Source organism: Dermacentor albipictus, chromosome 1 (assembly GCF_038994185.2).
Source record: "Dermacentor albipictus isolate Rhodes 1998 colony chromosome 1, USDA_Dalb.pri_finalv2, whole genome shotgun sequence".
Taxonomy (NCBI): domain Eukaryota; kingdom Metazoa; phylum Arthropoda; class Arachnida; order Ixodida; family Ixodidae; genus Dermacentor; species Dermacentor albipictus.
This window is the reverse complement of record NC_091821.1, coordinates 278,174,545-278,196,607: the sequence shown is the minus strand read 5'-3', so window position 1 is coordinate 278,196,607 and position 22,063 is coordinate 278,174,545. Positions and strand designations below refer to the sequence as shown.

Below are 22,063 nucleotides of genomic sequence, written 5' to 3'. Positions count from 1 at the left end.
CATAAACCGCACCAGCTTATTGCGTACGCATTGGTTAAAACGTAGCGTTTCCACTTTTCGTCGCGCAAGCACGGCAGTGCGTCGTCTCCATCGGGCGGCCCGGCAGAACAACAAGCCTCAGAGATCGGTACAACGGCCTCCAAGCGCCTGTACGTTTGCACGTGAAGCCGCATCAACATCAACATCATTTCGACGCCGCATGGACGCCGTGCCAGCGAGCGTTGTGGCGTTGTGCAAGCGAGGACTCGCGTCATGCCGAAGCTAGGATAAAAAAGACGCTGGGTGCTCAGCATAGAAGAAAAATTAGACATTGTCCGTGCTACCGAACGTGACATGAAGAAGTCGGCGCTGGCCCGCGACATGGATCTGCTGTTGACTACAGTGTGTGGCATTTGGAATGCGAAGTTGCTCGGCAGCGCTGCTGCGACCGCGAAGAGATGTCGGCTACGAGGTTCGACTTTTCACCATCGTTGCCGCTGTTGTTGCCGAAGTGTCAACTAGCGACAGTGATGAGGACGACACGGAAAGCGACAGCAGGGGCTATTCAGGCCCGACAGTGGCAGAAGCTGCGCGTTACGTCAGCCTCATGAATGCGATCGTCGCATGGAGAACAGGAGCGCCATAACGTAACTATTCCAAACGAAAAGTTTTCCGAACTCCGGCACCCGGCAATGAAAAAGGCGCCCCGGGACTTATGCAGCACTACTGCGCGCGTGCACGGAGAATACGTAACGCCAACGAGGAATCTGCCGTGCGAGTGTTTGCCGAGAGAAGAGGGGCTGGCTGAGAAGCTGGCACACAGCTTCAGTAAGTTTGAGGCCGCTGTCGTCGTGCTAGGCGGCCGCGACATCAAACGAAAATAACACTTACGTCCCGCGAAGTGAATAAATACTGCATGTTTTTTCCCCTTTCATCGCACTCTCTCTGAGTTCCGTTTTCGACAGGTAAGTGGGCGATCTCATGCTATTTCGCTTAAACAGTACTACCGTTTAGTACGTACTTTTTCCGAGCTCCGGTCGACTACGGTTTAACGAGGTTTCACTGTAAATGCAAAATTATGTCTGTCTCACGTCGCTCGAACTCACCTACTCCTTTCGGCTATATTATCAATGAAACCAAGCTTGAGCACGTGACTTCCTATAAATATCTTGGAATCCAGCTAAACAGTAATCTTTCGTGGCATGCGCACATCGAACATATCACGAACAATGCAAACAGATCTCTTGGCTACATTCGCAAGAATTTCTCAAAAGCCCCACCCCATTTGAAGTTACTGCTCTACAAAACACTAATTAGACCGAAGCTAGAATACGCGTCATCTGTCTGGGACCCTGGTCAAAAAACACTAGCAGATACTATTTAATCAGTTCTGAACAGGTCAGCACGTTTCATCCTTTCTAATTAATCCCGCACATCTAGTGTTTCTTTAATGAAGTCAAACCTTGGCCTTATTAACTTGCACATTCGAAGAAAAATTTCCTGTCTCTGCCTTTTTTAAAAAATATTTTACCAAAACAGCTCGCTTAAACAAGACTTAATTTCAGAGCCTTCGTACATGTTGTCACGTGTTGATCATCGCTTTAAAGTGTTCATTCCTTTCTGTCGCACAAATGTTTTCTCCGACTCATTTCTGCTGAAAACCAGTGCCGAGTGGAACCGCCTTCCCCCCTCCATCGCCTGCATCGAGAAGGCATCATCTTTCAAGACTGCAATAACTGATTATGTTTTGAATTTATCACCTTAATACTAATAACTGTTTGAGCATGTATTTTTTATTATTATTATTGTACCCACCCCCTCTGTAACGCCCTTCTGGGCCCTGAGGGTACTTTAAACAAACAAACAAATAAACAAACAAACAAACAAATAAATAAATAAATAAATAAATAAATAAATAAATAAATAGATCTAACTGCGTAGACGCACGCACTAAAGAAAACTGTGGTTGTGTGCCTGTCAAAAAAGCAAAACGTGTGACAAACTTCCGCTAATCTTCATCTTATCGCCAACCAGCTAGGGCAATTAGTTTTCGCGAGTCTTAAAAAAAAAGAAGAGAAACGGAAACGCATGCACGGCAGCATCCTTCCTATGTGCACCCCTGTGAGCACTAAACGAGCGAGAAACAAGCGGTCGCCTTTTGAGCTATTAGGAACGAGATAGCCATCAGTTTCGCAAGAGCAAAAAGCCGAAACCACCCGCGGAACAAAACCCAAACCACTGCCCGCCCGCGTCCACGCGAATGTGCGACCTGTAGTATTTAGACGCGCCGGAGCAAACTAGCTCTAAAACAAACCATGCAACGAAAACCGAGAAAGGGAGGCGCGCGAAAGAAATTCCCTGTGTTCCCACATAGAGGCAGCACATGACAGAAATGAAAAGTGAGGAAATTGACGCGCTTTTTAAACATACAGACAGCACCGTAAATATATGACATCGACCATTTTGGACTTGTTCGCGGCGCCATATATTTACGTCATTGGTCCTGAAAGGGTTAATATTTAAATATTACAATCTTGAAAGCAGTGCCACTTTTTTTCTTCACAATTCACTTGTTTAGTGTTAATGATGTGGTGTACCCAATATCTTATACAACACTCTGCAATATTCTTGTAAAAAGGTGCACGCTCTTGTGCCAAAGCCCAGCTTTTACAACAGAATTTTTTGCTAGCCTAGCAGGTAGAAATTATTGAACAGGAAACCTATGAAACATAACAACGCATATGCAAGACAAGTGGCCAGAACGAGCACTGAGCTTACAACTCTTCCCTTGTAAGTGCAGCGCCCATCCTGTCTAGGTGTTCTCCTGTGTACATGCTTGTATTGCTGGTTTTCCCCATTAAAACAAAGTCGCTGTGCGGAACATAGATGGTACAAACCGTACAGAGTATGTTGCTGTACAAGCACGGCAAACATGTATTCAAGCACAACCCGAGACCACTGCAAGCCAGGAGCGAAATCCCATCCTCTCCTTCTAATATGTAGCCCATGCATGTGCTAAATAAAAACGCAGTGATGTGCCGATGAATATTTACAGGATGCAAACATAAATTTAATACTGACATGCACATATCTTACCAGCACATTACCAACCGCACGACGTGCGACATTCCTGAACAGATGCTGCGAGCTTATGTTACAAGTGAAACATTACAACCGGCATCATCTTTACGCGATTGGTACAGGTATGACCTACGGAGGTGTTGCATTGCCCTTGGAAAGCATGCCACAATCAGTTAAACACTGTTGCAACAGCACACAACCAATAAACATGACGAACATACTATGTGCTCTGCAATGACTGCTACATCAATTCGGGCTTCTTGCCTCTAGCAAAATGGCGGTGACGAGCTTCACTTTTGGAAAGCCACCTCCACTTCAGAAGTTTAAGTACATAGCCTCCTTGGGTGCAACTCAAAAGCACACCTTTAGGCCAGCCAAAACTCTGCCTAATTGAGGAGGGAGGGGGGACTGCGATATTGTTTTGTAGGTTCCTTTCTTTTTATTTGCTTTATTTTGTGGCGTGCATAGTGGTCCATTAATGAGGTACTCGTGTTGAATGGCAGGTGCCTGTGTTTCATTTTAATTCAATATGAGGTGCCAAGTAGCGATTCACAAATGAAGTGAAAGGCACTTGGATTTCTACCAGTGCGCTCGTGTCAAACTTACCGACTACTGTGCCAGCCATAGATGTGCTCATTTGAGAAAATAGGCCAGCATTTGAGGAGCATGTATGGCACATATCGCACCATAACCCCACTCTCATAGCCACCTTTGTTCATGTGCACTTTTCATCCAACATAGCCAAAAGCGTTTATCATTTTCATGCATTGCACAAAAGTGCAATTTCAGCACAGATACTGTGTTAAATACAAATGGATTCCTTCACGACATAAAAACATGTTGATGCAGTGAACATATACCCTTGGCCTTATGGGCTTGCGTAGCGAACACAATGGTTGCCACATTCTTTAATGATGATTCGTGTGTGTAAGTGTCAGTATTTTAAGCATTTGTGCGAGGTTGCACGTTTTCACTTGCCACATACTATTCGTATATGAGAAAACGTTTCACGCACGCTCTTGCACCACCAGGTGAAAAACAATGCAGTTTGCGGCAGAGCATGCGTCTCGATGCTGGCCTTGCTTTTTGCAAGAAGTAATGTTAAGGAACACGTCTTCATAGCTGAGCTGGAAATGTAACAGGCAACAGTAGCTTCCAGCTGCAGCGCGAGTGGTAATTAGAGTTATAACTATGGTAGGCAGCATCCATCAAGTGCCAACAGCTGCGACTTTCCTTGCTCATCGTGGTATAGCATCTTTTCATATGCAAAACAGGTTGTGTTCTATCTGCTAGTTATCGCCATCGGTCTAATTCAATATTGTTTTCTGTTCAGCATGTAGCTACTGGCCTTCAGAGATTTAATTCCGGAGCACTCGCCTGTCAGCTCTTATGACCCCTCAAAATGGCATTGCATTTGTGGGAGACTGAATGACAGATTTTGAGTGCTTGCTCCTGTGTTAGGAAGTTAGGAAATTGGCGCGCTTTTTAAACATACAGACAGCACCGTAAATATATGGCATCGAACATTTTGGACTTGTTAGTGGCACCGTATATTTACGTCATTGATCCTGAAAGGGTTAATATTTAAATATTACAATCTTGAAAGCAGTGCCACTTCTTTTCTTCACAATTACTTCATAATTATACTACACTATCATAACTATGGTTCAACATCCTGAAGCTACAAGGGATTTTATAGTGGACAGCTACGGGTTTATTTGAATACCTAGGCTCCTTTAAGATGCATCTCAATTTAAGGTCTTCTTGAACCAATCGAATGCAGCCACAAGGAATGAAGCTCATGACCTTGAGCTCAGTAGCTGTACGATAAAGCCACTGAGCTAATGCGTGCCTTAAAGACCAGCTTGTCCATGCTGAACCAAGCTTCGAAGCGCAGCAAACTTATCCGACTAAAAAACAAGCCCCAGTTTAGCATGTTTCTTGACATTTAACCCTTTATGGACACACGAAAAATATGAATTTCTTTTCTTGGTGAGTTTCGGTTCTGAGAATGGAGTTTTTAGCTAAATGTCTTCAGCCAGCAGTGAATGATGGGCAGCAAGCATCAGTTGCTTGGTTAGAGCAGGAACAGAGGATGAGGAAGAAGTTTGGTACATGCTTTCTTTAGAAAACATGGTCAGAGGAGAAAGACCAATAGAAACTTCCAGACTGCAGTGGTATCAAACACGTAATGCTTAGCAAATGCAATGTACACCTCTATCTCATATATGATGAGAACTGTCGGTAAACAAGTTCCACTAAGTCACAGGTGGCTTGGAGTGACGTCAAATACATGTTTTTCTTTTAGTTGAATATCCTTATTCTTGGTGTATTTTGCACATTTCAATGGAAAACAATATGGGTATGTATCTTCCTTTTAAATGGAGGATATAAGCAGAACTTACTGCTGCAATGTCTAGAGGTGTCTGACCTTCATGGTTCTTCATTGTTGAGTCTGCGCCATGTGCCAGCTGGAAGGAGTCAAGGAGTCACACAATGAGTGAGTGCACATTACCATTGCAGTGCATTGCGCTCTTATGAGATTGCAGTTTTTAAAAAGTTGTCTACTGTTCAGATAGGACACAGCGACATTTACCCATATTCAGAAATAGTTAACTTGCATGTGCTTAAAGATCCTATCTGTGGAAATGGAATGGTGGTGCAATCTCTGACTGCTATGGCAAAACAAGGTGTGTGTCATGATTTGCCATAACCATGAAAAATGGTGCCACGAGCACTGTTCTAACAAATGTTGTACTTTTTGTCTGGCATCACTGCATTCAACACATACTCCTCATCATTAATAAAACAGGCAAGTAATTCATCCAACATCGTACAGGAGACTTTCATTCATTCAACTATGGCTAATTCGATACAGACTGAACATACTGGCCAGCACCAATATATTTCTGTTGGCCAAAATTTTCATTATTTCAATCCTGAAATTGTTCCTGAACAATTACAATTGACTGGTTGGCTAAACTGCCCAACCCAAACGTGACCGCAATGGCTGCAGAATCTGTCGTGGCAGCACTACAGGACAGTGAATGCATTTCGCCTTTTTCACTATTTTCTTTTCGAGTTCCCCTAGTTCTTTAGTGTCTACTGAAGGCTTGCATTTTTTGGCGTTAAGTGCACATGGCCGCTTTCTACCTTGTTCACATCTTTTTGCTTCACACCCAAGTTGATAATTTCCTCAGCACTAGTGAGCAATGCCTTGCTGGCCACCACTTGGTCCTTTAAAGCTCTCTATCCTGCTTCAAGAATGGGCTGCTCAGAGGCAGGCCTTTCTGTTGCCTTCAGCTTGTGCTTTCTTCAGCAGTCATACTCTGTGCATACTTTGCATGAGACTGCTTCACACTCCTCAAAAGGTCGAGGCTGAGAAGCACCTTAGTTGCTTCACTATCATAGCACTGAAGGAAATGCTCAACATGGCACATTCCATTAACGTTAGCAATGCTCGGTAAGCTCTGTCCATCTAGAAGGTGCTTATTTTCACTGAAGCACTGTTCTAGGTCAGCGTTGCCATGGGGTAGAGTAAGAATCGCTTTTGTGAGCTTAGAAACCAGGGGATAAGTCCACAGCCTTTACAATGGACCCACATAACAACATACTTACAGATATAACAGAATATTGTTCTCACTTAGTTTGCTTTGCCTATACAGTAAAACCTCGTTAAACCGTACCCGCTTAAACAGTAGTTTCGTTTTAAAAGTAGTAAAGTCAAATCCCCGACTGAGCGGCCATTGAACATAATGTGTTTTGTATCCGCATAAACTGTGCCAGCTTATTGCGTACGTATTGGTTAACATGTAGTGTTTCCACTTTTCATCGCGCAAACACGGCGGTGCGTCATCTCTATCGGGCAGCCCGGCAGAACAACAAGCCTCAGAGATCAGAACAACAGCCTCCAAGCGCCCCGTGTGTTTGCGTGTGAAGCCACATCAACATCAAAATCATTTTGGCGCCATGCCAGAGAGCGTTGTGGTGTCGTGCAAGCACGGACTCGCGTTATTGCCAAAGCTCAGATAAAAAAGATGCCTGGTGCTCAGCATAGAAGAAAAATTAGACATCGTTTGTGCTATCGAACGTGACACGAAGTCGGCGCTGGCACGCGACAGGGATCTACTGTTCTCTATGGTGTGTGTGGCATTTGGAATGCGCAGAAGTTGCTCCGCAGCGCTGCTACGACCACGAAGAGTTGTTGGCTACGAGGTTCGATTTTTCGCCATCGTTGCTTGTGTTGTTGCCGAAGTGTCGCCTAGCGACAGTGATAAAGACGACACGGGAAGCGACAGCACAGGCTATTTAGGCCCGACACTGGCAGAAGCTGCGTGTTACGTCAGCCTCATGAATGCAATCGTCATGATGACAACAGCACCCTGCAATAGAAAAGGCGCCCTGCGACTTCTGCAAGGCTACCGCGCCCGTGCATGGAGAATATGCAACGCCAACGAGGAATCTGCCATGCGAGTGTTTGCCGAGGAGGCTGGCTGAAATGCTGGCTCACAGCTTTTAAGTTTGGGGCCACTGTCCTCGCTGCTAGGCCGCCGCGGCATCGAACGAAAATAACACTTTTGTCGCGCGAAGAGAATAAATACTGCATCTTTTTTCCCCTTTCATCGCACTCTCTGTGAGTTCCGTTTTTGACAGGTAAGTGGGTGATCTCATGCTATTTCGGTTAAACAGTACTACCGTTTAGTACGTACATTTTCCGAGCTCTGGCCAACTACAGTGTAACGAGGTTTTACTGTATTATTAATTAAATCAATTCCAATTTTAACGGACCCAGTTGTAATGGATTATCGGCTGCAACAGACAAATTATGGGACAAATTTTGTCTAGACGGTGTAAATACAATGTACTTTGCTGCAGCGATGTGTGGGTGCGACAGTGCACTCCTTGCAATTATTTCCGGCCACTTACGGAATTTGCGAAAATGCTAGCACCTTTTCTTAAAGAATGGATACACTAGTGACAAGCTTCCTGCAATGGCATGCCATGCAACACCCTGCCAGCTGGAGAGTTTTCGTGTCGACCACACATGTAGACCACCGCCATGTACGGCTGTGAGCTCAGTGCCGAGCAAGCACCGAAGGTGCCACTAGGCCTAACCAGCTTCAAAAGCGAAGCGGTAGCATACGGCACTCAAAAACAACTGGCAATGATTGCAAAATGCACTGTTTTGAGAATGCTTTATTTGTCACTGCACCAACTTGCACAAAAAAGAAGATTTGCTGCAATTTGCAGCGTCCAGATTGCGAGGCACATGATGCAGTCGAGGTGTCTCGCATGCAGTGCAGCGACAGCCAGACGTGGCCTCCGAGTTCAACTCGTGTTGTACCGTGGCTCTTGTGCGTGCTAAAGATTTGACAGTGGTTGTCACTTGTCACAAAAGATAAAATTAAGACAAGGGCTTGTAATACTGGCCGCGCGACTGAGAACTTTTGCAGATTTGACAGTGGTCATCGCGTGTCAAGAAAGATAAAATTAAGACATTGGCTTGTACTACCTGCTGCGAGACTGCAAAAGTTCGAGGCAAAGGATTCTGGGGAAAACCCTAGCCTTATATTCGAATAAATACAGTATGCAATATGAACATCAGAGGCATAAAGGGCTGATGCAACTTTTGGGTGCCGTGTACACTTTCAATGGGGCACAACGCTGGGCCTACAATGGCCTGCTTCTTGAGATGCGAAAGCATGCATAGAAATTTTTAGATATTTTCCTTGTACTACACTAGTGTGCCATCTATCCCTGAGCAGTGCAAGATGTTGTGCACAACTCTTCCACTGAAGAACAACGCAGTTTTGAGGTCCTGCATGCAATTGTGCTGTAGCTTGTCACTGTCACAGGGACAAGTAAAGGTTTCAGTTAGCATTTGCATAAGCACAACTTTTTGGATGAAATCGTCAAGATATCAAACTACAATGTGATTCCAATAGGTTTTGATATATCTGGAAGCTTTGCTAAAGCCAGAAAGCTTCACACACCACCCTGGCTTATGAGAACAGACCCCGCAATTAAATTTCACTTCCAGGTTTGCATTTTCGTAAAGCCCTCAAAAGTCAGCAGCTTTTCTAAGGAGTAAAAAATTTTAAGTGCTGTTCTGAAAAAAAAAAGAAACTAATAATAAAAACCCTCCCCAGGTTCTTGTAAGAGGTGAATTAGAACACAGTTGAACCAAACACTCCACTCAGTTTGTTTTGAATGCGACACCCATCCATCTGCCCTAAATCCACGTAACTGGAAGGATAACCACATGGTAATCACCCACTGTCCTGTCAAGTATGAAAACAAACTTACCAACAAGGCACAGAGCTGTGTCCGACCTTTTTGTGCAGCCTCATGCAGTGGTGTAAAGCCCCACCGGTCAGTAGCATTCACCACAGTATTGTATTTTATCAACAAGGCTGCTATGTCCAAATGCTAGAAGGAAAAGGAAAGCACGAGATGAGCTTCAAAACAATCAAATTTTATGTCTACATTACTGGAATGCAGGATTTGACAACAGTTCCCACATAAGCATAATGACAGAAGTTATACACATTCCAATTGATGCTATGCATTCTCTTCATTTTTTCATTTTTTTGGAGAGGAATTCAACAAAGCACAAGCTTTTTACCTTACACATTGATTTCTTTGCATTAGGCTGGACATGCAACATCCTGGCTAAATTACAATTTAAATTATGCTATTGATCCCTTTTCACTGTAAGTCCTCTTCATTCCAAGATAGCTACAGGAGTCAAGGTGCCCATAAAGACTCCCGTTTCTTCTTCTGATAATGCTTGTAATGCATTGGCATTCTTAGGGTGCTTCCCACATTTTCCAGGGGCCAACTATCGATCTATGTATGTTTGTATCTAACCGTTGTCCCGCCTACCAGGGTCAGTGGGTAGTCCGTGGTCAAATGGGTAGCCCATTGGGCTGCTGTGATGAGGGAACAGGGTTCAAAACCAACGATCAGACCAGCTTGGGTCATTGAACATGTGGCAATGTATACATATGTGCCGTTCTTCAACGACCCTCCTTCACAGAGACATGGGTAACTCAGTGTAGATGCAAGACTCTGTAAGGTAACGCTATTCAGTGAAACTCTTTGATGCTGACTTGGAGCACTGGTTATGTGCCACTCGGTGTGTGCCGCTCTTCAATGAACGTCTTTGCCGCCGACTTGGGCGACTAGGTGTGGGCCACTGGGAATGTGCTGCCCTACAATGACGAAAAAAATCCCTTAAATTTCTCCAATGCTGAGCAGAGTCAAACTCGTATCACAAGGCTTCTTCAAGGACAGCAACCCCACGCTTTAGCAGGCTGCGCTGCAAATGCACTCGGTATGTGCAGCTTTTCAATGAACGTTTTCCACGCCAGCGCTTTCACGAGCTGCGCCATGAATAAGCTGGCTATTGCCGCTCTTCAATGAACCCCAATGAACCCCTTGCCAACTTGGGTAACTGAGTATGTGCCACTGGGAGTGCAGCAAGTGAATGAACAACTCTCAGCCTTTACTGGCACCGGCGTGTAAGCCTCTCGCCTCGGAGGCCATGTACGACTTCTTCGCAGCATCACTAGACGGTACGGTGAGTCCAGAAAGAAGCATGAGAGAGGAGCCCGGTTGCGGCATGACATTTTTCTCAGCGCCATGCATTTTGGAGGCCATGCACAGACTTCGTGGTGGCTGCGCTCGATGGTGTTGAATGTTCCTAGAGAAGCGCGAAAGAGAAATCCTGCTGCAGTACACGCCTCATGCATAACTTGTTTAGATGGTGGCACTACATTGTGTCACTATGTTAATTCAATGCTACACGCATTACCATCGACAGTCATCATGAGTCAATTTTTTATCCTGCATTTCATCTAATGAAAATATAATTTCCATTCAGTTACTTAGAATGATGAAAATATTGCAACATGTTGTTTTACTGTGCACAGTTATCAGATATTCTTCATTTGCCAAGTATGCCATGATTTGCCTGCCTGCCTGCTGAGTGTTACTTCTACATGATGACATGCTACAAGATTATCTATAGGATATCACTGCCCGGTTCAGTGATATTGCGGAGTTAGCATCAACCAGGGTGTCTACTAAGTTGACATTTCCGAATTCCCTGAGTTTTCCAGGTTTTACCTGAGTGGCTTCGTAAAATTCCCTGAGTGACAGAGAACTTTGTTTTATTTCAAGACGGGCTGACACCATGTCACCCAATACTGTTACTCTCTAGTATGTTAAAAAAAAAAACTTCTTAATCCAGTTTTAATAGTAAGGAGTGGTGTAAAGAAAACAGAAGGGAGGGGTTACTGAAATGCATAGCAAATAAAATACCTTCGAAAAAAAAAAAGTAAAATCCATTGCGAATCGACTTAAACATTCTAAAATACAAACAAAAAAAAGATGAATTTAGAAGCAAATATTTTCAATATGAGCAATTTCTATCAATTGATAGCAAGGTCATTCGTACGAGGCCAGAACTTTCTCACAAGTGCTATTCTCTCTCACAACAGCTTTTTAGTAAACCTCAACTGTTCTCACATACTCTCAGCGCATGCACAATGCCTGAGTGTTGCGTTTTTAAAGAGTTTATTTTGTTTGCACAAGGGGCACCTGCATCTCGGCATCAGCCAACACTTTATTTTTTTTTTTGTAAGCTCAAGCTCCTGCAAAGAAGCCGTGGCACGCTTCCTTTGCCATTCATTCTTCAATGTGTAGGTCCTTTCTGTTCTCGTCTTCCTTCTGCCGCGCGTTTGCCCCACAGACTATTTGAAACATCCTCTTGGTCAGTCGTACAGTCAATGTGCGGTTTCTCAGACTCCCTAGGGGCCGCGAAAATGTCAAAAAAATAGGACAGTTCGAAAAAATGAATGCAAGTATTTTACTGCCCCTCACCAGGCCCCATAACAAATTTTGCTTATGCGCTGGAAGTTGTTACGTGTCCTCTAGGGAGTGTTCTGCGGCAAAAAAATTTTCAAATCGACTCATTAATAGCCGAAGAAATATTTTAGTGCTGCCAACCCGTGATTTAAGGAGGTGAGCTCCACTGCCAAGCGAGACACTCTCACCACTCGCACCGTCTAACCTCCGCAAGCGAAATTCCTTCCCTGCGTTCTCCCACACAGGACCTCGAGGATCGCGTGACACATACAAGCCTTCATTTTTTTCTTCTCCTCGCTCTTTTTTCTTTTCTTTTGTGACGCTGCACACTTGCGCTGGTGTCGCGCGCGAGCTGTTGTGATTCTCTCGTTTCATGCAGCGCAAGATTTTGCGCACTGTGTACGAGGACATCTGACTAGCTGTGCAAGTCAGTGCTACACGAATACTGAGGCAGACACAAGCGGATCACAAAGCATGATCCCGCGCTTTTGGTGTCTGTGCGGGTGATTGCACGACGTGGGAACAAGCAGATGAAACACAAGTACATCTCTTTGCTGCGGTGTGAAGTAAAACAAAAACATGCAGACATGCAGACAGTCTGTGTGTTTTATTATTTCTCTAAGCGTTAATTCGTTTATTCAAGCAATATATTACACAAATAACAAATCCTGCCTTGAATAATTCTTGAAGTCACGTGCCACCACGAGTGACGCCACAGTGCAAACACGTGTACGTAGGCGCACTAGCATGTGTACGCCATCCTCCGGCTTGGTGTGCGGCGGCCGCGAGGAGAAGGGAAAATGGCATTCGGTTTGAACTTTCTGGTCTTTCCGCAGTGCGTAGTGATGTAATACTATGCAAACACGACTATTATCATGCAATATATGCTCTGCACTTGTCAGCTCACAATGGCCAGACCTGGTGTGGGGTCCTCTTGGACTCAAATTGCCACAGGCACATCCGAAAAAGCTCCGAATGCCTGCCAATATACTTATTAAGCATATTGGTGCTCGTACTATAACAGGAGATGGCGGGTGCATGCGTGTATAAATAAGGAACACATACTTTGTACTGTGACTATTGCCCCTTTCCACACTTGTTATGCTTCACCGCGTAGCACTATTGTACTGAGGCGAAGCTGACTTTTGAGAACCAGCATTATGCAACGCGTTGTGCTTTATGAGCTTCGAAGACAATTACGAGGATGACAAAGGCGGAGTCGATGACATTGCTGACAGCGGCGAATTGTTTTAGTGAAAAACACTGCGTCGAATAGCAAGAAGCTCGGTAGCGAACGTCGAAGCAGCTAGGCCTAGTGTTGCTGTGGTGGTGGCTACTGCTGCTAGCGGATCTGCGTGCAAGAGAGCCAGTTTGAGGCGGCGAGGTAATAAAAATGGCGGCAGTGGTGGCTTTAATTAATGCGATTTCTGACCTGCGGTCACGGCGAAAAGTCAGGAAAATCGGATGGCGAAAGGTTCTTGCGTTCGGAATTTCAGATGTTCTTATACACTGACTCTTTGAGGTAGGTGATGGTGCCCGCAAAGCTGTCCGAATTATCGGGTGTCCGGAAAGCCGGTCGTTGACTGTACACTGGCAACTCCTCCAGCCGACGACATGGTGTCAAAGTAGATTCTTCACGATTCCTCTCTGTTACTCGTCATTTTCCCCTGTTTTAGGTTCACTTCATTTACTGTTGTGAAGTAAGATATTTGGATGCACCTGGTCATGTTCCCAATTATTTTTCTGGTAAGATGAACTTCTGATAAGACAAAAAAATTTTCATGGTTCCTTCAAGTTCGCCTTAAAGGGAAGCTACTGTATCATTTTTTTGCAATATTTTTTAGGACTTTGAGGCCTGTGTTCCTTCTTAAGCAAGCACAAGATCAGCTACTCCTTTAGCATGCTTTTAATAATTACTGTGGCCAACTATGTTTTTGCAATCAAAAACCCCTTTCATGGCATTCAATCACATATGCCACCATATTCCCAAAAAGTAACAGTAGGACCTCGTGCATAGGTTTTGGGAAAAAATGTGAGAAAAAACATACTAACCGTGATAACATACGAACCGAAGTCACTAAAAAAGTTGACAAATAAATGTAGTTCACATGTACGTAAAGTGAAGCGTCATGCGAATCGTTGCAGCACGAGATGTCGATGCACGCCGAGCTAGTGGGGCCTGAGACGCATATTGATTTTGTGGCTTTGGCAAGCTTGTATTTACACTCCTTGAGTTCGGCTGGGCTCAGCAGCTTCTTTGTGAGTGGCGCATTGTGGCGTGGAGCTGGTGGGGCCCGTGTGACCCAAGATGCACAACGTCATTTTCCTATTGCTCAGTGTTTTAAGGCAGTGATAGGAAACCGAAACGAAATCGAGCCAGTGAGCAACGCCAGAATACAACGCCTACGATGCTGCCAGAGCGAAACATGACACTCACTGCACACCGCCTGCAGCAGGTAACAGGCAGTGTGTTTGGGTTATCGCCAATTAAAAGCATGCAGTACGCTTCCAACAGCCCTATGGCCTGGGCACTTTGAAACAGATAGACAAAGATGCTTATCATTATAGGTTGGCAGCGATAGCTGTGAATATGGCCTCTAACGACCCGGGAGGAGATTTGCTGGTACCGGAATAGGAAACTGAGTGCGCACCGGCGTTTTCACGTGAGACGGGCAGGTGGGTATCGGAGGAAAGCTGCTGCAGCGAGCGACTACTGTTCTCGATCTGTGTGCCTCACACTTTTTTTTTTTTTTGCTTACATGGGATTTAATGACCAGAAAACGTTTGGCGATATACTGAATGTTGGTGCCGAAGGATCGTGCTTTCCGGGCACATATGAACTAGCAAAAAAGAAGCATAACTGTACTGGACCTAATTATGCGAAAAAGAGGTGAGGCGTGCGGACAGGACACAACAGTAGAGAAGTGGACAAAACGAATGCCGGACAACGGCGTTCGTGTTGTCCACTTTACTCTTGTGTCCTGTCTGCACGCCTCACCTTCTTTTTGCATACTGAATCCTTACCAACTAGCTCAGCTTTCTGTCGTTCTAAGCTTCATTTCCAGTACTCTGAGCCCATTTCCATGTTCCCCTACTTATCTGCACAATCCTGCTTCGTTAGCTTCCTTAATTGCGATGTGTATGTTCCGCGCTAGAACCATGTCGTGGTTTAGTCGTGCGGCGTTCATGTTGTCCACTTCTCCTCTCTTGTCTCCTGTCTGCACGCCTCACCTCTTTTTTGCATAATGAATCCTTACCAACTAGCTCAGCTTTCTGTTGTTCTGTACTGGGTGATTCTTGTGTTCTTGATTACAAACTGGAGAAATTGTATGGCACAGGATCGCATCTACGAGGTTCTATTGTATGTGCATGTCATGCACGCAAATGATCAAAGATCAAACACACGCATGCAGTGAACACACACAATCTTGCCACTGCACTTCATCACATCCAGCTAACTAGGCACGTACCCCATAAGAAGATGCATTATGAAGTGGAATCAGGCCTCCTTTGTCCTGTGCATTGACATCTGCACCATTTTCAAGTAACAACTCTGCAACTTCCAGGTTGTTGTATCCGGCTGCAAAAATCGAAGCACACGAATGCCTTAAAGCTTTGCAAATAGGCAGCTGTAAACTCACTAAAACTGCACTAAAGAATTTTTGAACTTTACATGTACTGTATTTATTCACGTAAGGCCCACGCTATTTTACAGAGTGCGGCCCTTACACGATGCAGGCTTATGGCTACTCACTGAATCCTCGAACTATGTTCAGACTGCTATGCAAAATAATGAAAGCACAGGCAGCTGACTATGGGCATATTTGCAGACGCCGACCGATTTTTCAGACACGGACAATGCTGCAAAAATGTCTGCATACATAGTTTGCATGCAATGTCACATCTGCTGTCTGTTGTGACCATCCATCGTTAGCCACCTCGCTTAAATCGCTGCAAGTTTGCCGTTTGCTTGGATGCACACGCGCAACACGTTTAGGGTCCTCGCCTTAGGAGCTGTGCGACAGCAAAAGCTAGAAGGCTCAAATTTTGCCCTTTGCACACAGACAGGCTTGTGGGGAAGATGTGGGCTCAATGTAGAGAAAAAGTCTAAATGTACATCACCATGGACCCATACAAAATCGTGCCTGCCATCGTGCCCCAAAACTTTTAAATATGCTCCAATCTTTTGTGCTCACAATGTGTTTGGCCATGACTGCACTGGCAAGACATGAGCCAGTTCGTCAAAATTTGCTTTAATATTTTAATATGTTCAGAAGAGTAGAAAATTGGGCAAGTTGGTTTAGATTCATGGTTGGTGGCAGGGCAAGGGATGATGATGAAAAATGTGAGGTGACAAATATGGCACAAGCAGGCACCACGTACGTCATCTTGTTATCTTCATTTTGGACCCTTTCACTGCCCTCAACCATGAATCTATTACTAAAATTAGGAAAGAAGTGATACGTGCTCTGGAAACGATATCTGCATTAGCCACAGGCACCGACTTCTTTCTGACACCATTGTGTGTGCGCACTGCCCTGTTATTGCTTTTCGGAAACAGTGAAGACCTATATATGCGTAGTTCAGAGTAGTCTGACTTCATGGCAGTTACTTCTTGTGCGGCAGCCGAAAATTGTGTAGAATATGCCGATGTGAGCAGGAACCTCAGGTCAACAACAAAAATACAGTAGCTTGAGCAGCCAGATACACCAGGATCCCTGGCAATGGTGGACATGCTCGCAGAATGGACCAGAAGCGATGCACGTGCAAACTATGAATTGCGACAATAAGATTAATTTCATTGTTTTTTTAGACCACCAGCGCAGTATGTAATTTGTTTAGACTTGGCTCAGTGTGTTGCTCTATTACGAAAAAGTTACTTGAAATTTTATAATGGGAGAGGCCATGGGTGCATTTCTTGTTATCATTTCTTCTTATTATCAGCACAATGTGCATCATGGGTCATCGTGAAGTGCACATATCGTGCACACAGCCTCGACTCCATGACATTGTCAGTTTAGGCTGCATTGTGCAAAATCAGTTTGGAGCTTTATTGGCTTCATACCTACACGTAACCGTATGTCGTTCTGTTCACTATGTGCACTCGCGAACTTGGTAGGCGTTTCCGGTAGTAGCCGGCTGATCACCTGCAGGCCCAAACTGCGCTTGATGCACATGGCTGTCAATACAGCCAATGCAAGTGACCTCATGCCTTATCGCCAATGTGTTGTACTGCTACAAACATTTGAAGGACAAAAGCATCTGACTGCGTTCCTCACCAACGTCTATTGCGTAAACTTGCATGCTTATCACTCGACCCTCTTATTTTATCCCGGATTTGCTGCTTCTTAACTGCTCAGAGTTCACCGTCATCGCCAGTCATGCATCTGAAACTACTGAAGTTATCTCTGGAGTTCCCCAGGGTTCCGTTCTTGCTCTGCTTCTCTTCCTAATTTTCATCAACGACCTGCCATCTGGGATTTCGTCATCCGTCCGTCTTTTTGCGGATGATTGCGTCATTTATCGCCGCATCGCCGATAATACCGACCAGGAATCATTACAAGATGACTTAAACAAAATCCAGAAATGGTGTTCTGACTGGCTTATGCAGCTTAATATTTTGAAATGTAAATGTATGCACATATCAAGTAAACGTTCCACTACCCTTTTCCCGTACTCGCTGAACTCCACGGCACTATCAGTAACTAACTCATACGGGTACCTGGGAGTCGAAATAACTAACAAGTTAACTTGGGTGGACCATATCACGAAACTTTGTGCTAACACTTCCAGAACACTTGGTTTCATCCGGAGATTGCTGGCTATGTCCCCTCCATCCATCAGGCAACTAGCATGCGAAACATACGTCCGCTCTAAAATGGAGTACGCCTCAGCCATATGGAACCCTCACCAGGTTTACTTGATTCAGTCGCTCGAAGCCATTCAGAACTGGGTAGCCCGCTTCATAACTTCCCAGTATTTGCCCTGGCATAGCGTTACTGACATGAAATTGTCTCTCGGACTCGAACCCCTAGCACTCCGCCGGAAACTTGCAATGCTCTGTCTTTTTCATAAATTGTACTTTACCTTTCCTGCACTATGCGAGAACTTATTACATGCTCCGTTACGCTCATCTTGCCATTTGTTTAAGTCCCTTAGCATACAGCGTTTGCATGGTTCTTCCAACGCCTTCAACAAATCCTTCCTCCCCATCGCCATAGAAGAATGGAACAGTCTTCCCAAAGCCGTGGTTGCAGAGTCAAATCCCTCCAAATTTAGGCAGTTACTATCAGACCATTTGAACCCAAAATAGCCACTTTTCCTCATGTTTCCTCTCCCAGCAATCGGACTTGCTTGTGTCATCGCCTATTTTTCCTTCTCTTCTTTTTTGCCACTTTCGTTTAGCGTTTTTCACATTTACGTGTACAGTTTTCTTCAAATTTATTGCTACTCAGTTTGAGATACTTTCATTGTTCTGTTTATACCTGATGGTTTCTACACAGTTTATTGTTTATTTTTCTGTTACCTTTGTTTTTTTTATTTGAGCTGATGTATGGCACTTTCCCATCGCTGTCTCCCCTTCCTATGTAATGTCCCTGAAGGGACCCTTAAGGGAATAATAAATGATGATGATGAAACTTCCAGTAGTGGCCTTCCGCCAACCGCACCTGCCGACCTGGCCAGCCATGCACCACTCCGTCGGAGTAGGTGACCAAAGTTGCAGTTTGGTGCCGAGTGCTGAATATGGAGATGATGATAATGCCATCGTCAATGGTACAACTAGTGCCATTAAGTCGTGGCTTTTGGAAATTAACCAGCACACTGGATACGCATGACACTTTGAGAAATTTTTTTTCTCTCCACATTTTCGCACTCCAAACTGTGGGTGCAGGCCTAACATGAGGGTGGGCTTTACACGCGCTAGTAGAGTTATTCAAATAACCAAGCTGGCCAGCATGCCCCATTTGAGGGTTCAGGAAAATGTGAGGATGCCAGCAATAAGGGATGCACGGGAACACCAGGCCAAATACATTGGCCACAAGGAAGCAGGGCACACATGAACTTGTCCTCAGCCTCTATTCTTTGAGCTGCACAATCAGCCTTAACAGGCCAGAGAAAAATAGGATATGCTCTTTCCAACACAGTATTTCACGCCCAGTGTGATCTTGCCAGACATGAGTTGGCACACTTTCCAGCCCATGCTGTTTATATAGCAGGTACTGAGGTCATAACATAACTAAATACAGTTAAACCTTGATGTAACAAAGTTTGTAAAATCAGCAATTTGCTTCGTTATATTGAAATTTTGTTGTACTGGAAATTTGACCTTTTATGCAAATAAGTATTCACCAATCAATTTTTTTTTCTTACAAGGAAGGGGTCCCAACATTTTCAGAATTATCAGGCAATCGAAAAAAGGAAGTTTGAATTTGAAAAAGATTCATTTTGTTGAATTTGAGTGTTGGCAATGAGAGCTATTTTCATGCCATGTCGATGATATCTTCACATCAGTGGTAAGAATTAAGCAAAGCCAGCCACGCTTTCACATCCACTCCGTCCCCATAATGCGTAGTGTTGCTCACAGTGGGACGACATTATCGTGAAAAGCGCTGGCACCACGGAGCAAACGCTTCGTCTGCCTCTCACTTCCAACGCATCTCTGAAACTGTGCCTGGGCTGCGCATGCACTCAGCCACGCTGACAGCCATGAGCAGCCACCAACCTGCTCCCCAGGCACATGGGGCAGGTTGAAAGTGTTTAATCACTGGTTTACCAGCTCCACACAATAGTTATCAGCTTGGGTATGAGACAACTGCCACAGTTATGGCCAATTTCAATGGCCCTATTAAAAGAAACGTTTGCTCAGGTCCTTCTAGTGACACCACTGTAGTGGCCTCTGTAGCATTAAAGATGCTTATATTCCCTATAGCTTGCTTTACACTGCCTGCTGTCGCACTAGTCTTGCCATTTTATCTCCAAGAACTAGCAACATGGTACAAACAATAAAAAATATACCATGTAATCTACAACAAGCATCTAAATTTAGCATTCCCTTCAACGCCCCTTTGAGTAGGCCCCAAACAAGCAACTTCTTGTCTGCAGCACATAACTTCCATGTGTCATTCCAGATAACAGCAGTCCTTAGCTTGATGGTTCATGCAAACTTCATCTTCAGCTGAGATACAAAATGACCCTTTTAATTTGCACTGTCTAGCAACACATAAGCTTTGGCAATGAAGTGAGTTTTTTTTATGCCATACCCGCCAAATGCAGTGGTGTTGAGTTCCTGCCTTGAGAGTCCCTACAATTAATATTTTCACTTGATACCAGCTTCATGACCCTTGCAAGATTGCCCTTCTTAGCAGCATCTAAAAGTGCAGCATCCCCTGAAAAAGGAAAACAGGAAGCTAACTTTTTTAAAAAGCCACATAACAAGCAGGGGAGGGGACACTTGGCTTGGTGTACAATCAAACCTGATTACAATAAAGTGATATCCAATTCAAAAATCGGCTGTGTCTAATATATTCAATAAAAGACCACCAAAATTGGCACAAATCGATGTCTGTAATTATGCAGAAAAATTTACAGACATGCTATTGCAGAACTCGAGCCTTATGGTAAATATGTGTATCAATATCTTTAAAAAACAAATTTACTTGAAGGAAATTATTTTGGCTGGTGCGAACAATGAACGGTAACTTTTAGTCTGGCTATCAGCAATTGGGTAAGGTCCCAAATAGTTGGGATTGTCCATTTTAATTTGCAAGTCAGAATCTTTCCAAGGGAAATGCATGCTTGACTGGTTTATTGGCGTGCTGTGCAGCTGACTAGATTCCAACCTGTAGCAAGTGCCCAACTGCCATAAGGTCACAGACCAAGCCTACATATACAAAATGCACAGTAATATGCAGCACATGTGACTCACACATTGTTGCACCTCATGATGCATGATAAGGACTCGCCAGGCAAAAAGCAAATGTGTAGTCATCACAACATGCAAGCTGGAATGAAATATTATTTCACTTATTCACTCTTAGGGCAATACAGGGCCCACAAAGCACAATGGAAGAAGAAATTAGCCTTTTGAAAAGGTCTTGGCCTTGCAGGGTTGCAGCACATTCTTGCATAAAAAGGGCTGCGTGCATGCAAACATAAAGTTAACAACATATGTAAGTTATAATGCATAATACATAAAACAGGCCAACAGGCCCTGAGAAAATACATTAGAGGAAAGAAAGTCACTACTGCTTGTAGATACTGCTCACATTATTAAAGAGGCCCCGAACTACCCCTCGGTCATGGTGAAAAAACACAGTCTGCGAATAGCATATGCTGCTGTGAACATATCAGCGAAATTGTGCAGTCGCGTGTGGCACGTGGATCTCGCAAGCAAAGCGTATGTCACCTTTCTCTCAAAGGTTCTCTTGTCAACAAAAACCTCCTCCTCGCTATTTTCTGGACGCTTTATTTCATAATATAGCAGATTGCAATATCCAGATGCTATTGGCCAATAGCTGACATCAATCAAGAAGGGTGTTTGGATCAGTGCACTTCTTCCTACTGTTACTGTGTGTATTTATTGACACAGTTTAACAAAAAGGCTCAAGTAAGCGAATATCTGCTTTCGAATTTCAATAATAATTACGTACTTCCGGAAGAAGCAGACTATCGTCTCCTCACACTCGGCTGTGGCTGCCCATGTAGGTATTTAAAATGACAGAAAGCTGAGCTAGTTGGTAAGGATTCATTATGCAAAAAAGAAGTGAGGCGTGCAGACAGGACACAAGAGTAGAGAAGTGGACAACACGAACGGTGTTCGTGTTGTCCACTTCTCTACTCATGTGTCCTGTCGGCACGCCTCACTTCTTTTTTGCATAATGAATAGGTATTTAACTTTGGCCACTGTATCGTATCCATCGTATGTGGCGCAGCGCTGGCTTCGCATCTATGGCACGTGTGACGTGACCGATATCGGTATTGCACATGACATATGGTGGTGAGGGAACACACCCTCTCTCACTTAGTGTATATATACACGGCTGTTGAATAAACGGGGACACTTTCCACTCCCTTTGCTTGGAGCCTATGGTCATGTCTCGCCTGCGGCACCGCACGATACATGGTGTCAGGA

At 44.4% G+C, this 22,063-nt stretch overlaps 1 protein-coding gene across 3 annotated transcripts in view; it reads right to left on the bottom strand.

The window, feature by feature from the left end:
* Tnks (tankyrase) overlaps nucleotides 1-22,063 on the bottom strand; it is a 370,913-nt gene that overhangs the window by 138,121 nt on the left and 210,729 nt on the right. For 2 of the 3 annotated variants that reach the window (XM_065454426.1, XM_065454424.1), the window contains 4 exons: nucleotides 20,193-20,318; nucleotides 15,402-15,511; nucleotides 9,367-9,489; nucleotides 5,466-5,531 (listed from right to left, as the gene is read on the bottom strand). In XM_065454426.1, coding sequence (XP_065310498.1) covers nucleotides 5,466-5,531; nucleotides 9,367-9,489; nucleotides 15,402-15,511; nucleotides 20,193-20,318 — 425 coding nt within the window. The remainder of the gene's footprint in view (nucleotides 1-5,465; nucleotides 5,532-9,366; nucleotides 9,490-15,401; nucleotides 15,512-20,192; nucleotides 20,319-22,063) is intronic. The other variant, XM_065454425.1, reaches the window with a different exon arrangement.